Here is a 15,393-nt window from a genome sequence, read left to right as displayed (position 1 = left end):
GCCGCGCCCCGCCCCTCAGGGCTCGGCGCCCTCCGGGGAGGCCCCGCCCCTTCCACCGGGCCCCGCCCCCCGCCCCGCCCCTGCCCGCCCCTGCCCGCCGCGGCCGCCGATGGAGGCCGAGGCCGAGGCGCGGCTCCTCTTGCAGGAGGCTCGGGAGAGCATCGAGGCGGCGCGGAGCTACCGCCGGGAGCTGTGGCACCGCCTGGGGGGGCTGCAGCAGGCGCGGCAGCAGGTGCGGGGCGCCCCGGGGCGGAGGGGCCGCGGCGGGCCGGACCGAGCGGGACCGAGCTGTACAGTGCCGAGCTGTGCCGGGCCCTTCCCGACGGTACCGGGGCCGGCCGTGGGAGGGAGGGGGCAGGCCCCTCGTTGCCCCAGAGGTGCCCGGCGGGACGGGGGCAGCGCCCGGGGGCCTGGCTCCCGCAGAGCTCCCAGCACCTCGGGGCCCTGCCGCCAGCGCCCCGCCGACGGAGTCTAGGGCTAACGGGACGGGGGAACGGGACGGGGAACGGGGCGCTCCCGCCGTGACCGGGCGCTGCTCTGGAACCGGGCCCAGCACACGGAAACCCGCTGGAAATCCGCCGGGGGGGTGCCCGCTGCCCGGGGCGGGGGCAGGCGCCGTGCTCTGTTAGCTCCTCTCAGAGCCGTTGTGCTGGGAGCTTCTCAGCAGGACGGGGGGGGAGTGTGTGTGTGTGTGTGTGTGTGTGTGTGTGTGTGCGCGCGCGTGCCCGGGCTGTGTGTGCCTGTCCATAGCCCAGGCGCTGCAGTCTCAGGGTTTCACCTGCTAACCCCACACGTACGGACACCAAACCTGTTTGCCTTGCTGCGGTGGCTGTGGCCACTCGTCTGCGTCTGTTTCTGCTCTCTCTCACCATGCCCACACACTTTGCCCACAGAGAACCAGCCACACGACACCCACGCAAGGATTCCCCCAGTCCCGAAGCGCTGAGTGCCTTAAACTGGGGCTCAGGTAGCAGAAGTTCTGTTACTTGGGGACCGGAGGGCCCATGCGATAGGAAAAGCACATCAGGTCACTTACACTGCATCCTCTCCTTTCGGACCGATAGGACGTGATTTCCCAGAGCTTTGTTTTGCTGCATGCTCAGGACCTTGTATTTCCTCCCCTGCTCAGCTCCGAGCCTTGTTCGATTTGTATCCGCACGTAATGGAGGTAGCGGGCTTAGAGAAGTGGCTGCTTGGCCTTCCTCCACCCCACCCCTGCACAGAGCCGAACACTTCCTTTTTTCTGAAGCATTGAAATAGCAAGTGAAGGGAAACCGAGCTGTGCGGCAGCTGTAGAGGTTCATGAACATTACTTGAAGAGGAAATTTGTTTTACCTAACCAGAGAACTTCCTGTGTTGGTTGTCTGTAGTTCTAAAGATCTAGAAATTACGTGTAAGGCAGCATGCATGTTGCAGCATTTCCCCGTGTGTGTAACTTACACATCTTCTCATGAACAACTTTTTTGCCTCTGATTTTTGCTCTGTTAGTTCAAGGGTTTTCAAATGCATTTTCTTTCTTAGAAGTCAAATTCAGCAATTGCCAGTATTTTATGAACACCCGTAGAACCTTCTGTGGCCTGGCTCCTCCAGAATCCGACCAGATTTGCTGTTCACACCGTGCTGTAACCCTGAGCACAGACAAATTCAAAGGTAGCTGTTTGGAAAAGATTGAAAAAAGGCAGCTTCAGTAGGATCTTAAAAATCTAGTGAAGGGATGTGGTCTGGAAAAGGGGTTTTATATAGACTTCTGAAAGTCTGCCATCTTCTCTTTCCACTAAGGATTGCCTGTGTGTGATGGCAGAGTGGTGTTTGAATAGGATCCCAACGGTTGTGAGGGGTGGCAGGCAGGAAGACCTTTAAAGCATTCAGACTCTTCTGACAGGAGAATTCCTCGATTGAAGTACAAGTAACCCAGTTTGTATGCAGCTCAAGCCTCGGAAGTTATCTTGATTTGCTGAGCTAAGCTGCCCTTCCCCCAGTCCACACTGGTTTCTTTGCGTCCTTCCCTGCTGTAGGTGTACTAAATGACTACACTAGCTTGTTTGTTAGCTGCCTGTGGTGATTTTTTTTAAAGCTGACTCCACACACAGCTCTTCACCTGCAGGTGCAGATGAGGTGGTTCAGAACAATGAAAGACGTGCCTGGTCTTTGCCTTTGTCCTGAATCCTTCTTTCCTGTCACCTGAATTTAGATCAGAGAAAGTGCAACGCTGACCAGAGATGTACTCGAGCAACACTTTAACGATTTAAAAGGGACCCTAAAGAAGCTGTTGGATGAGCGACTGATGTCACTGCTGCAGGAAGTGGATGCTATAGAACAAGAGAGCATCAAACCGCTGGACGAATGCCAGAAGCTAATAGAGCACGGAGTCAGCACTGCTGACGATCTGCTCCAAGAAGGTAAGGCAGGACCCAATACTCGGCCTTAGTGCTGCCTTCCAGCGTGTTTCTTTTCAAAGTCTTTTCTCAAATGCTCCTGTTAGGATTGGCATGTTTGGCTCATTTTGGACTCCTCTCAAATGAAGTGTTAAGAAGAGATTAAAAGTTGGGTAGACTGAGGAGCTTATCGATATTACCTCGTGCTTTAATATTTCACTCCAATCCCAGGATGTACATGTGTCAGTGTTGCCCTCTCTTAAGGACTGGGAGTATCTGCTTTTGGAAATGTGCCTTGCCGCAGGGGTGTCCTGCACTCCAGCACTCTAGAATTAGTTGATCAGGCTACTTTGAAATAAAATACGTCTTGGGTACCATAATAGCAAAATGTCTCTGGTCTTGCTAAGTTAGCAGCTGAATTTCAGTTGTGAATAAACCTTAATGTCTGTCCTCTGTAAGGATGAACTTCATCTGTTGTGGACCAGTAGTTCTCATTATGGGATAAAATCATTTAAAATTTGAATGGATCTGTGTTGGAAAGTGACGTACTGTGCAGACTGAGTGAGCAAACGTTTGTCCTAACATTTTGGACTTGCACAAAGTTAAGTGCGATCGCATTCCCAGTAGTGGGGAACGTGAGGAATGGACTGGCCACTGTGTGGAAAAGGCTTCTCCAGAAGATCTGACAAAAATGGGTACATGGAATAGCACTCTGAGTGCCTGTCAGCAGTTAGATGCGATGTTCTTTGAAGGCCCCTTCCAACCTGGACTAACATATTCTGTTCTAAGTTTGTACCCTACTGATGCTAAATACCTAGGCAGAAAGGAATGTCACTCTTGACTGTTTTCCCCAGACTGGAGAACCTACTGGGAGCATGTCTGAGCCATGACTGTGTTGGCAGTTTCCTTGCATTGTTCTCATGTCTCAACTTTAACTTTCTTTCAACATGATCTCAGTTCTGTGAGCTAAAGGGTATTGAGCAGCCTCCCTTGGGTAGGAAATGTACCAGCTTGCACTCAGCTGTGAGCTTAGCGCTTAAAAAACGTGCTGGTTTGGTACCTCTGCGCCTCCTGCTCACAGGAATAGCAACAATATTTAAGGATTCATTTAGTGGTTTATTACTAGCACCACAACCCTGGGACAGCTGGTAATCACCTTGTTTTTATTTTACACCTCAAGTTACTGAATCACAGGGTGGTGACAAAGATCGCCTGTGTTCTCTACAAGTTTCTGTCAGATCTCCTGCGGATCTGACTAGCTGTGCGTTTCCCATCCCACGGGTCGCTGTTCTCTCTGCACACGCACACCGGCACTGCTCAGTCGTGGCGTTACAGTGAGCCGAGATTGCATGAGTCAGAGAGGAGTTAAGTCTCCGTGCTTATTAAATCTCTTGCTGCCAATTATGACGTATGCTTTTCATTAGAGATTTGTAATGTTTGTAATACTCCATTTGGAAAAGAACTGAGCTTGCTTATGTTGTGAGTTACCATAAAGTCATCAGATAGATGCAGCATACATCCCTGTACGCTCACGTGCGGGACACGACTTTATATGGAAAGCTTATGAGAAGATTTCTGCTTATCTCCAGACTTCAATTCATGGATTACTTCATTCACTATGACAATGCTGACCATTTTTATTGTAGCAAACAGAGCAATGGTTGAAATTATTTTTTGCTTTTAAGCTTCTGCTTTGTGATTTTCTGCTCAGTTGAGGAGCTTTGCTTTTTTCTTACTTTAAAGCAGATGGAGAAAGGGATTTCTGGCATCCAACCCCAGTTCTGCTACTGCTTGAGACCTGAGGCAAATTATTACGTGCTATGGATGTGTCTATGGGAAGTCTGAGAGCTTCAGAAGTTGCTAGATAGGCTTTATGTTGTTAACTATAATTTTATTTTCTAGCTAAGTGCCTATCAAAAGTGCTGAGAATGCTTCATGTTTAATTGGCTCTTCGTGTCAGAACTGGTTATTCTTTGAAGCAAAGAATGCCTTACTTGGACACTTTCTCATCAGTAATATTTCTACCATTTGATTCCAGGAGAGAGTGCAGTCCATGGAGATGTGGGACAACAGAATGAAAAACTTTGCAACTTTACAAAAAAAGCTTTACATATTCAGCTAGATAGGTAAGATACCGTCACTCTGAGGTGGTCGGAGGCAGTGGCGCACGTGCTGCTCCTCTATGGGGATCTTTTCTCCTTTGAAGCAGAAGTCCTGTCATCCATTCCTTGAAGAGATTTATCTGAGCTGTTACTCTCCTGTTTGTTTCATAGGCTTTTTTGGGGTTTGGCAGCCATAGAATGGAGTAGTTTTCAACCTGCATATGTTCTGTAGAAATACCGGCTGTTTATTTGTCAATGGTGAAACCCCTCCCTGTGGAACAGCCTGTGTTACAGAGTATTTACTGAGAAACAGACAGTTTGGTTAGGGCTGAAACGCTGGCTGTTTTCTGAGCCTTTTAAGTTTGAAATGCATGTGCCAATTTCTGCAGCTGTTCTCTTCTTGCAAAGTTTGCACAGATTCAAGTGTATGGGCAAAACATGAATTTGTAGAGGCTGGTCCCTTTCATTACAGCAAACTTTCCTTTCTCAGCTTACCAGAAGTGCCCTCCTTGGTTGATGTGCCTTGTTTATCTGCCCAGCTGGACGATTGCCTTCTTACCATACTGAAAAATGAAATATTCAGACATGGAACTGTAGCATCTCGCCCTCCTGTACAGTTAGAGGAATTTGTTGAGAAGCCTGGAGGTATTTTAGTCCGATGGTGTAAGGTAGGTAAGATATACTGGTTGAAAATCATTTAGACTTTGGCTTTCTTGAAAGAAATTGAAAAAGCTCCTTTCATTCTGGATTCTCTGCTGCCTTCAAGGAATAGTGCACTCCAGCGTGTAGTTAGAAACTTCGGATGAGATTTTTATGGTAATGGCCTCGTTTAAAGGCAAGGTCATCTGGTGACGTTGTGGTTGGTGCTGAGGCTTGTGTCTGCCTGACGGTGACACTTCTGCCTCAGACTCTTGCTGCGTGCCCTGCCTCCATGTGCAGACAGAAAGACCCAATGCACTAGCGCACCTCTGCCGTGCAGTCTCCTTCCCTGTCTGTGGAAAAGTCGGGAGGAACAGCTGGAACCACTGCTGCCCCTCCTCCCCATGCTTAAACAAGTGCCAGATGCTGGACAAGCAGGCACTGCCTCCTGCACGAACTCTTCCCACTAAACAAACAGCAGAGAGTAATCCACCTGCGCTGCTGTTGTACAAACAAGACCGAAGATTCCTGGTGCGTTTCTGACAGACGTGATTCACACGAAGCCATTCCTGCTGTGGAACCGTGTGCTGCTTTGTATGGCAGCAACAGCTAAATGCTGTTGTGGAGACTGAACCTCATTGCTGGGGTGATGCTTTGGTTAGGTTTGAAGACACTTTAGCAGACCCAGGATTATCATCCAGAGGAGGGTGAACCTGTTCTGTTAGGCTTTTACCCCTAAACACATTTGTGTTCTTAGGGAAATAGAGTGGATAGAAAGAGAAAATATTTTAATATTGGCATTAGCTACTCAAGTAGTCTCTCTTTGATATACAAGAACTATTTTTGAGTAAGCCATTGCTATGTTCTGATGTGGTTTAGTCATTGTTGGACAGCTCTATGCTCCTTGGCAGCATGAAACAAACTTTTGTTTTTCTAGCAACAGCCAGCCATTCGTCACCTTACCTTGTGAAGGATGTGGATTCAGAGAGTGAAAGCATAGGCACGATTGTAACATGTAGTCTGATTTTTCTGTGTTATAAGGAGTTCCTGAATTTGGTCATGTTTGAGTGATAGTGGAGCTTTTGTGGGGGGAAAAAAACCACACTCTGTTAACTTAGAGATATCAAAGAATTGGAAGTTGTTCCCTGGAACGGTTTGTGAAAGAAAACTGTGAACTCTTCTTGCTGTTAAAAGTTGGCACTGAATTTTGTCTCCAAATTTGTCTTCAGCTTTTGCTTAAGGATCTTGTTATGTCTCTGCTAGACTGATAAGCTCTGTGTTAAGTGTGTCTTCTGTAGCTACTTCTAAGCTGTGATCAAATTCTTTTTTTATTAGTTGTTTTGGAGACTGATTTTATTTTCTATAAGGCATGCTCTCTGCTCTTTAATACCTTGTGACCCGGAATTGGCTTTGCTGACAGCCTGCAATACGACCCTCATGTGTGCCACTTCAGAGGTGGAAGGCAAAAAAGAACAGGGTCACGCATGATTTACGTATTAATGTAATACATGTTTCCATAGGTGGATGATGACTTCGTACCACAGGATTACAGACTGCAATATCGTAAGAGCACTGCCAGTCACTTTGAAGATGTGTATGTCGGCTCAGAGACAGAGTTCATAGTACTGCATATTGATCCTAATGTCGATTACCAGTTCAGAGTCTGTGCCCGAGGAGATGGACGGCAAGAGTGGAGCCCGTGGAGCGTTCCTCAGATCAGCCGCACCACGCTAGTGCCCCATGGTACTGTTTCTTTGCTGTTCATCTTAATTCCGTCATCAGCGCAGTGCTCCTGAAGGTCCATAGCTGAATGGATCTGCTTTTTGTGCAGTGGTGGGGTTGCCTTACCTATGATAGGTGTGATATATGATGATCTATCTGTTCTGTCATCCAGAAGTTATTCTTCGCTGAACTTGGATTTCAGCTTGGTAGCATGAGAGGCAGTGAGCTGTTCCAGCAGGTAGTTTAGTGCTTAGCCTTGGAAGGCATCTCTGAGACAGTGCTTGCAGGCCAGAAGTCAAGATTTTTCCCCCTTGTCTCTCAGTCCTACCTAAAAAATTTGATGACCTGCAGTCACATGACAAGTTATCTTGTACTGAGAGAGAAAACCTCAGTTTCATCTTCACTTTCAAATTTGTAAATGCAGTGGGTCACATACGTTTTCTTTTGCCTGCAAGATGACTTCACAGGGATTGCAGCACAAAGTAACCTTCTGGTGAACCCTGTGAGCTGGGAAATATATTCTGTGATTGTAAAGGATTTGAAAAAGATCTCTCTCCATCAGAAGGCAAAACCAGCCCATTCTTTACAGAGCTTAAGCTTCATATGAGGTAAACTGAGTGGACATTGCCACTGACTTTATTTTGCACAGACAGTAACCAGTCTAGTTGAGGTTCACACCCTTTTTTTTTTTTTTTTTTTTTTTTCTTTGAAGAGTGGACAACTGGTTTGGAAGGTTACAGCTTGAGCAGTCGAAGAAACATAGCACTTCGAAATGATTCTCAGTCATGCGGTGTGCTCTACTCCAAAGCTCCTACTTATTTCTGTGGGCAAACGTTAACATTCAGGCAAGTACTTTCTGGACAGGTTTTGTCTGGTGCACCTACTGTGAAGCAAAATTCCTTCTCTTGTCTGTTACATCTTAACTGTATGTAAACCCAAGTCATGATACATGTTTGAATTCTGTATTAGCTCAGACCTAATTAAGGTAGCATGTCTGTGTGAAGTCTGAACTTCTTTCTAATTGCTTCTGCTTCCCAGCTCTAGGAGAACACCTGATGTTTTTGTAGGACCTGCACCTATCTAGAACAGACTAGAGTGAACTCCTGAGGGAAGGTGAAATATAGCCCATGGTGAGCAAATCTGTGGAACACTGAGCTTTCTGTTGTTTTGTAGCATCTCTTATTGGCTGGCCAGAAGTCAGTGGAGACTTTCCATTGAGTCTTTTCAGCTTTGGGTCAGTGGGTTCTTTTTTTCCCAGACTATCCACATTTTGATGATTTTGGATGGAGAAAACACATGTTTTTTTCAGGACAGATAAGGTTGACAGTCTGGCACCAGTGTCTTTAACCTGTGAGATAATTATTGCTCAGCAGACTCCTGGCATTAGAAGGTCTTGATTGGAAAAGATATCTTGTGAAATTCAAGCTTTTCATTTGATACAGAATGTAATTAAAAACTTTGGCAGCTCTGCTGCCTGTAGTCATTTTCCCGAGATGATGCTGTTTAACTGGGTATGAGGAACTTCCTTATGGGTTTGTCAGCTGTAGTTACAGACCTCAGAGACTGAAGCTTTATTCCATCTTTCTCTTGGTTAAATAAAACTACTTGCTGTACAGTAGGCAACCCCCAAAGACAATTTAAGGGCATTGTTCATGATACTTTTTGTAACATGATGTGTCATTTCTCCCTTCCTGATAAATTATCTTGACTTGAGATCGTTGTAGCATGAGGATGTATTCAGTTGCCCTGTCCGAGAGAGGATAAAAAGACCCAAAGCTTTCATTTGAAATCTTTTGCTAGATATAACATCTTTTGACTCAGAATTGCCTGTGAAATTAAAGGCAGAACTTTGAGGTTTCCCTTGGTTCTGTTTCAGACCAACATCTTTTTATCTTTTTCTATTGGTAACACATGAAAATCTTTACAGTTTGGTAATGTGGACTTCTCTCCAAGATGAGATTGTTTCAGGATGGCAGAGCAGTAACAAGCACGTGTCCTTGAGAACTCTAATGACATGAAGGTTAAGATTGAAGACAACCTCACAAATTGGTTGTGTTCCTTTTCCAGGGTTTGAGAGTAGCTTCCTGTTTCAGAGTGTAAGACTTTGCTGAGCTATGAGATGTAATGTTTGGTGCTTGGTTTCTCCATCTGTTGAAACAAAAGTATATTCACAAGGGGATAAGTGGGTTGCAGAGCAAACCAAGTAAGCGAGGTTCACGTTACAGATGTTTGTGAAGCAGCTTTGTATTCTTCCAGTGCATTCAGGACACAGGAGTATCTCATCAGTGAAAAGCGAAGCTGTAATAAATGCAATGCTTTGTATCTCTTTTTAAAAGACAGACTGCTTCAGTTATCCTCTGAGGTAAGGCATTTGGACAAGTTGGAGGAAAAGAGCATTGCTTTAAGTCAAGACTCATCCTGTTTCTCTGCAGCCGTCAGGGAGCTGCCCTTGGTGACGTTTCTCCCCAGGGACCAGCTGTGCAGCTGTCTCGGAAGTTTCTGCTTGCAATAGGGAGCCACAGCCAGCCTGGGCAGGGTGCTGATTTGAGGACATCCAGCAGAGGCAGTGTGAAGATCGGGCTGACTGTCAGGAGCCCACCACAACTCTACTTACCGCTATTAAAAGGATGTGTGTGTGATCACCCATAGATTTACTTCTCTGTGTGAGACAAATGGAAACTGGTGGTGGTTGAACTGTTTCAGTGCGCATACGCAGTGACTGGGGCAAAGTCATTTGCTCTGCAGCACTGGTAGCAGTGAGAAGGGATTTGAATGGTTTCCACTGAGCATTGTTCCTACCACGTAACCAGTGGGCTTTTTTAAAATTTTAAGTGCCTAGGGATCATAAAGGCTGGAAAACTTTGTTAATGTGGTAGGAAAAATCAGTCCAGTTAAGCAAAGCTTAGGAGACTGTGTAGTGATGCTCTGGACTGTTGTCGAGCTGGCTATTTATTTATCACTGGGAAAACAAAACCAGGTAAGGAGAAGAATGGTGATCTATGCCATATCCTGGCCTCCTTTCCCATGCGAGGGAGGGAAGGCCACTGGAGAACTGTGTGGTTGGCCCTTGTCTTGGGCAATCATATTGTGCTTCCTCTTCATGGTGTAAGGAAGGTCTGGGTCTTTCCTGCTTTGTGTTAGCTCTCTAAGGGTTAAGGACAGTGGTGTGGGGAGGGCAGCAGTGATGCTGGAAAGCCTGGATGTGATGAATACAGAAGTGCATGATGCGAAATGTGGCCTCAGCCTGGATTCAGTGTGGATTCACTGAGAGAGCTGAACCTAAATAGTTTGGTTGGTCCTAGACTGGCTCCTGTGTAAACGATCCCAGTCTGGGGGTACCATTGCTGCTACCTCACAGTATTTGCTGTCCTGCTGCTTGTGTGATCGTTTTTTCTTCCTGCTCATGCTGATGCAGGTTCCTTTCACAGTGCTCTGCAGAAAAGGGTGTACAAAAATGAGTTAAGTGTGGGTGCAGATTGATAGAATTCTTACTTTTTAATGGGTCTATAACTATGCTTTTTTTGTCATTTGTGGGTTGAAAGTGTTTGTACTGACAGAAATCTCAAGAAAAGCTCCCTTAACTAGGGATGGAATGAATTAACATTACCTTGTGCACAAAGGCTTTGCCTTTCAGATAGCTGTTTATAAAACTTCACCAGTAACTCAGAGTTTAAAATCTAGATTGGGTACCAGAATTAATTCAAATTCTCATTTAAAGTTGTTTTGGGAAAGCACTGTGGATCATTTCCAAATTAAGTTTCTTGGATATTTTAACTTTTTAATTTTGTTTTGCTTTACAGCACGAGGCTCTTGCTATCTTAGTGATAGTCCCAGGAGACTGAAAAACCTAACAGTGCAGTAGTAAAACATGGTTCCAATTTTATCTGCCCTGTTTGTCTTGACAGAGTTAACTCATTGTGTGCCAGTCTACTGCTCACTTTAATTTTCAGTTCTTAAAAGCTTCTGCTTGAGGTTTTCTGTTGTTTGACAACTAAGGATCAGTGCTTTTTCCTCTCTTAAACTGTAAAGAAAATAGCCATTGCTTTACTTCCTAGAAAAAACCAGCTGAATTCCCTGAGTCACTCAGGCTCTCCCAAAACTATGATTTAGCACCTTACAGACAAGGCAGTGTACATGAGAAAGGACCCAAATACAGAAGCACCCTCACTCAGCTGCAAGAGCCCAATGAATTTGGTGAAAGCCCTGGAGCACAGTGCAGAAGTCTTACATGGCAGGGTGTTACTGGGAGTTTCATTGTATGCTTTTGTGTAAAGCTCCAGGGTATGATCTGACTTTTTGCTTGGTAGAATTGAAACTGTGGGACAGCCAGACAGACGAGACAGCCTAGGAGTGTGTGTGGAGCAGCAGAATGGCTACGATTCTTTGCAGCGGGACAAGGCTGTGTGTATTAGCACAAATGGTGAGTCAAACACATAACTGAAGAATGTGATTTATTTTCCCCCAAATACTGCAGTCCGTAGTCCTTTTTATCCCTGGATAATACACAAGAAACTTCACCCACATTGTGTGTACTCTGCTCGTGGAGTTATCTTTGGTGAGATCATGGATCTCCTGCATGCAGTTCCTGCAACCTGTTTGATGTGACAAAAAGCAATGTGACAGGATTGCCTTTCATTTCTACTTGCCTGCAAAACACAGAGACAGTATTGCATGTTGGTACCTGCAGAAAACAAGAAATAACGTTTGATACCTTGACTGTTTCAGGGGCAGTATTTGTAAATGGGAAAGAGATGACAAACCAACTGCCTGCTGTTACTTCTGGATCAACTGTGACATTTGACATGGAAGTTGTGCAGTTAGGACCTTCCAGCAATGAGGGAGGAAACTTCAAGCTTAGAGTAACCATTAGCTCTAACAACAGGGAAGTGGTCTTTGACTGGGTACTGGATCAATGCTGTGTCTCTTTGTATTTTGGATGTTCGTTTTCATACCCAGGCTGGAAAGTTCTGGTGTTTTAGCAGCTCATGTGAGTGAAGGGATTCTTGTTCTTGCTATACTGTGTAATGTTAAAACCTGGATTTCCAGCTGTTTGATATCAACAATCTCTATACTACTTGAACTCTGCTATATTGTACTTTCTACTGGATTCATTTCTAAAAAAGGAGTTGTGAAATGGTGTAGACATTAATTTAAGCAAGTCCATAAGCCTTTACCCTTTTTTTCCTCCAGACTTGAGTTTTGTCAGTATTTTGTTGTACTCTAGTCTCAGGGTACGCTTAGTGTATGAAATTAACTTTGCTTAATGCTGCTGTTCTGTGAAATAAGCCTATAAACTTTAGGGGGTTGGAGGTAATGGACCAAAGCTTTATTTATACCACTCATAAAAAGAGTGGAGTATTTAGAGCAGCGATGCCTTGCTATGCTTCCTTGTACACAATGTTGCCTTAATAAGATGAACGGATAGTGGGTTCTGCATGCAACCACCCTTTCTTCCATGCACGGTACTGTTCATTTCCCCCAAAACAAGGATGTCTGAGCCATGGTGTTTGTTCAGATGTGTACCTAGTCTGTTAAATGACTCGCTTTTATTTAAGTGCCTTACTTCCATGTGTTTCTTGAACTGTTTTCTGTGATGTTACTTGGAATGCATTTTCTAGAGTAGTTGCAGGGCGGTGCTTACATCCTCAACTTAATGCTGACACTTGTCTCATGCTAGACCATTGCCTACAGTTGGACAATTATCCTTCTGTGCTCTGAATGTCTTTCCTAGTTATATTTTATTTGGTAGCTGATGTCAGAGCAAGTCTGGGTTGGTGCAGTGCTTGAGTATGACATCCAGATGGCAGCCATGCTTCCTCACAGAGCCCCCTTAAGATGCAGAGGCAACTTTCTGCTGTCTCAGCAACAGTGATAGCGAGGTGCTGTTCTGCTGCACCAGACTCCTAGAAATCCCAGCTGTCCACTTGCACTATTGCACGGGAATGCAAGGCCTCCCCCCCGGTGCTGCTGCAGGCACTGGCGCCAGCTGAGGCCACATGTGGTGGGATGCTGGCTGAGCAAGCTGGGACTGCAGCTGGAGGTGAAGGTTAGGAGGTAATGGAGAAGGGCTTAAGGCAGACACTGCTGGCACAGTCAAAGTGGAGCAGAGGGTGGTGCTAGTTTAGCTCTCTCCTCACTGTAGTAGTTTTTTAATCCCATCTTACTATGCGTTAATTTAAAATTTACATAAAGTTACCAGTATTCCCCTTAAGAGGCAAATAAGATTTATAACAAGCTTGTCACATAGAGACTATTTCAGGTCAAAAGCTGAAACTGCAATACTACTGCATTTTAAGAGTACTTTAAAGTAATGCTCATTGAGGACCTTAAAAAAGGCTTTCCTTACATCAAGTTCAATTTTAAAAAAATGTACATTTTAATATGTTAGAGGGGAAAGTTTTTTTTTTTTTTATAAAACATAGACAATCATCCTGCCCTTTTTCAGTTTCAACATACCATATTATCCCTTTATGCTAGCATAAGTTTAGTTACACTGTATTAGTACCCCCCATTCAAATTGTCAGTACCAAAATATTAATTGTCCTGCCTGCATTTTGCCCCAAGCATGGGTACTAGGGGTACATGAATTTCAGAAGCAAGTGACAGCTGGTATTGTTACCACTTACAAGAAAAAATTAAGAAGTTTCAGAGGGCTTGGAAGAACATATAGAATTAATTACAATTTACTATAAAACATGAAGTAAGGAAGACTGGGCACCCGCAGGTTTACTAGTCTTCTGTACTAGCAAGGAAATGGCTGCAGCATTCTCAGTTAATCAAGTATAACTATTTCCCTTTTAGCATATCCTATACTTCCAGCGTTCCTTTGAATTATTGTGACGAGTATTGTCAAAATTGTGCTGTATCCCAGCTGCCACATCTTAAATGTGGTTCTTTTGCTATAGCTGTGAAAGTCGAGTAGATGATCAAACTGTATCAGTCGTGTCTAGGGGATCAGGCTGGCACTCCAGCTAGCAGCCAACTTGAATCTTGCTCCAATTAGTAGTGCTGGTAATTTTACTAGTAAGACTTTGGGTGTCAGGTACTAGTTGTAGCTCAGTACTTGTACTGTATGGAAGTTAAAATAGTGAATATCTACATTTCTGAGGAATAAGCAGCTCAGGTACCTTTTCACCTGCTTTTGGAGGGTCTAGTCAGACTTGATTCTGCAGGATATTTACCAGCATAATAGATCATGAAACTTAAAGTCTTGAATTCAGGTACTTCCAGAGATGGCAATGCCTTGTCAGTTTGTTCGGAATATACACAGAAAGCAGCTTAAGATGACTGTGAAAGGCTCCCCAGGAGGCCCCTACTGTTCCCCTTAGGAGCTGAGGATGGCAATAGACTAAATGGTTCTTCTGACTTCTTTTTAAGCTGCATCTTGAACAGGGCCAGCTTGCCAATTTTGTATTTTTAACTGAACATAAGACTAGCTGCCCGGATCACAAATTAGGTACTGTACAACCACCTCTTAAGAGCAGCACATCTCAAGCCTGGGAGGGGTGAAGAATCTCAGGGCAAGACCTGAGTAAGAAAATAACAAGGTATCTAAAGAACCAATATAGGCTTGGATTAAAAAAAAAGGGTTAAGTTCTGTTCTTTCACAGCAGAGTTCAGCTAGATAGAAGACTTGGCACATCCTTTACAGTTTTTCACCTCTAGCTATTGGAGCCTTGCAAGGCTCTAAGTGTTAACTGCCTATGAAAGTTGTTTTCTGAAGTTAGTACATTCTCTTACCTCAAAACTAAGACATTTGTGTCAAGTGAAATTTGATTTTTTTAAATAAAGTTTTATCCCACAACTGTGTATGTTGTAGTAAATTGTTGATCGGGGCATAGAACTGGGCATCACTGAGTTCACCTAACAAGAACATAAATGAATTCTATAGCATTGCATCTCTCTTAAGACCTCCTCCATTTTTCCTTATTTTCATCTTATTTCTCAGAAGTCCCATATTTTTTTTTGAGCAATTGTTTACTTCCATGTAAAGTTTAGATCTAAACTGACATCTCTGGCAAAAATATTTTTCTTGCTTTATTAGTGAAAGCATTTCTCAACTACTTCCCTCAATATTCTATCTTACTAATGTGTCGCTATTTTACTAATCACCTTTCCTTAGTTACATTAAAATGTTGCAATTCTTCTACAAAGTACATTTCAGCTACCATTACTGATAATCATGAAGCAGGTGTTTAATCCTCTTCAAGGTAGGTCCATGTTGAACTAAAAGCTTTTTTTACTCCCTTAGTTCTGCTTTATCTGCAACCTTCTCCCTTTTGTTGATGTCTTTTAAAGGGAACATAACTCATGAAACCAGTAAATAAGGTAGCTGTCACAGTAGCTTCCTCTCAAATACAACATTCATATCAACAACCTACTTCTTGCTAAGATGTAGAGTATTTGTCCTAAAGAGTACAGCTTCAGTCTTAAATCAAGCAACTCACAAACAACGGATAAGACAGTCTTGGAAGGGAAGGAAGACTTACCTCCCTCATCAAAACTCCTGCTTTCTTGGTTGTGCCAACACGGAAGAGCAGATTTATAACCAGGAG

At 44.3% G+C, this 15,393-nt stretch overlaps 1 protein-coding gene across 1 annotated transcript; it reads left to right on the top strand.

Moving 5' to 3' along the window:
- Window positions 1–74: 74 nt before the first annotated feature.
- CRLF3 (cytokine receptor like factor 3) lies at window positions 75–14,642 on the top strand. Its single transcript, XM_035342223.1, has 8 exons — window positions 75–232; window positions 2,192–2,399; window positions 4,414–4,501; window positions 4,968–5,145; window positions 6,637–6,859; window positions 7,551–7,683; window positions 11,146–11,258; window positions 11,564–14,642. Exons 1-8 carry the CDS (start codon window positions 110–112, stop codon window positions 11,815–11,817), a joined length of 1,320 nt encoding a protein of 439 aa, XP_035198114.1. The 5' UTR covers window positions 75–109; the 3' UTR covers window positions 11,818–14,642.
- Window positions 14,643–15,393: the final 751 nt, after the last annotated feature.

Source organism: Oxyura jamaicensis, chromosome 18, assembly GCF_011077185.1.
Source record: "Oxyura jamaicensis isolate SHBP4307 breed ruddy duck chromosome 18, BPBGC_Ojam_1.0, whole genome shotgun sequence".
Taxonomy (NCBI): domain Eukaryota; kingdom Metazoa; phylum Chordata; class Aves; order Anseriformes; family Anatidae; genus Oxyura; species Oxyura jamaicensis.
The sequence above is the reverse complement of the archived record's forward strand: the minus strand, read 5'-3'. Positions and strand labels throughout refer to the sequence as shown.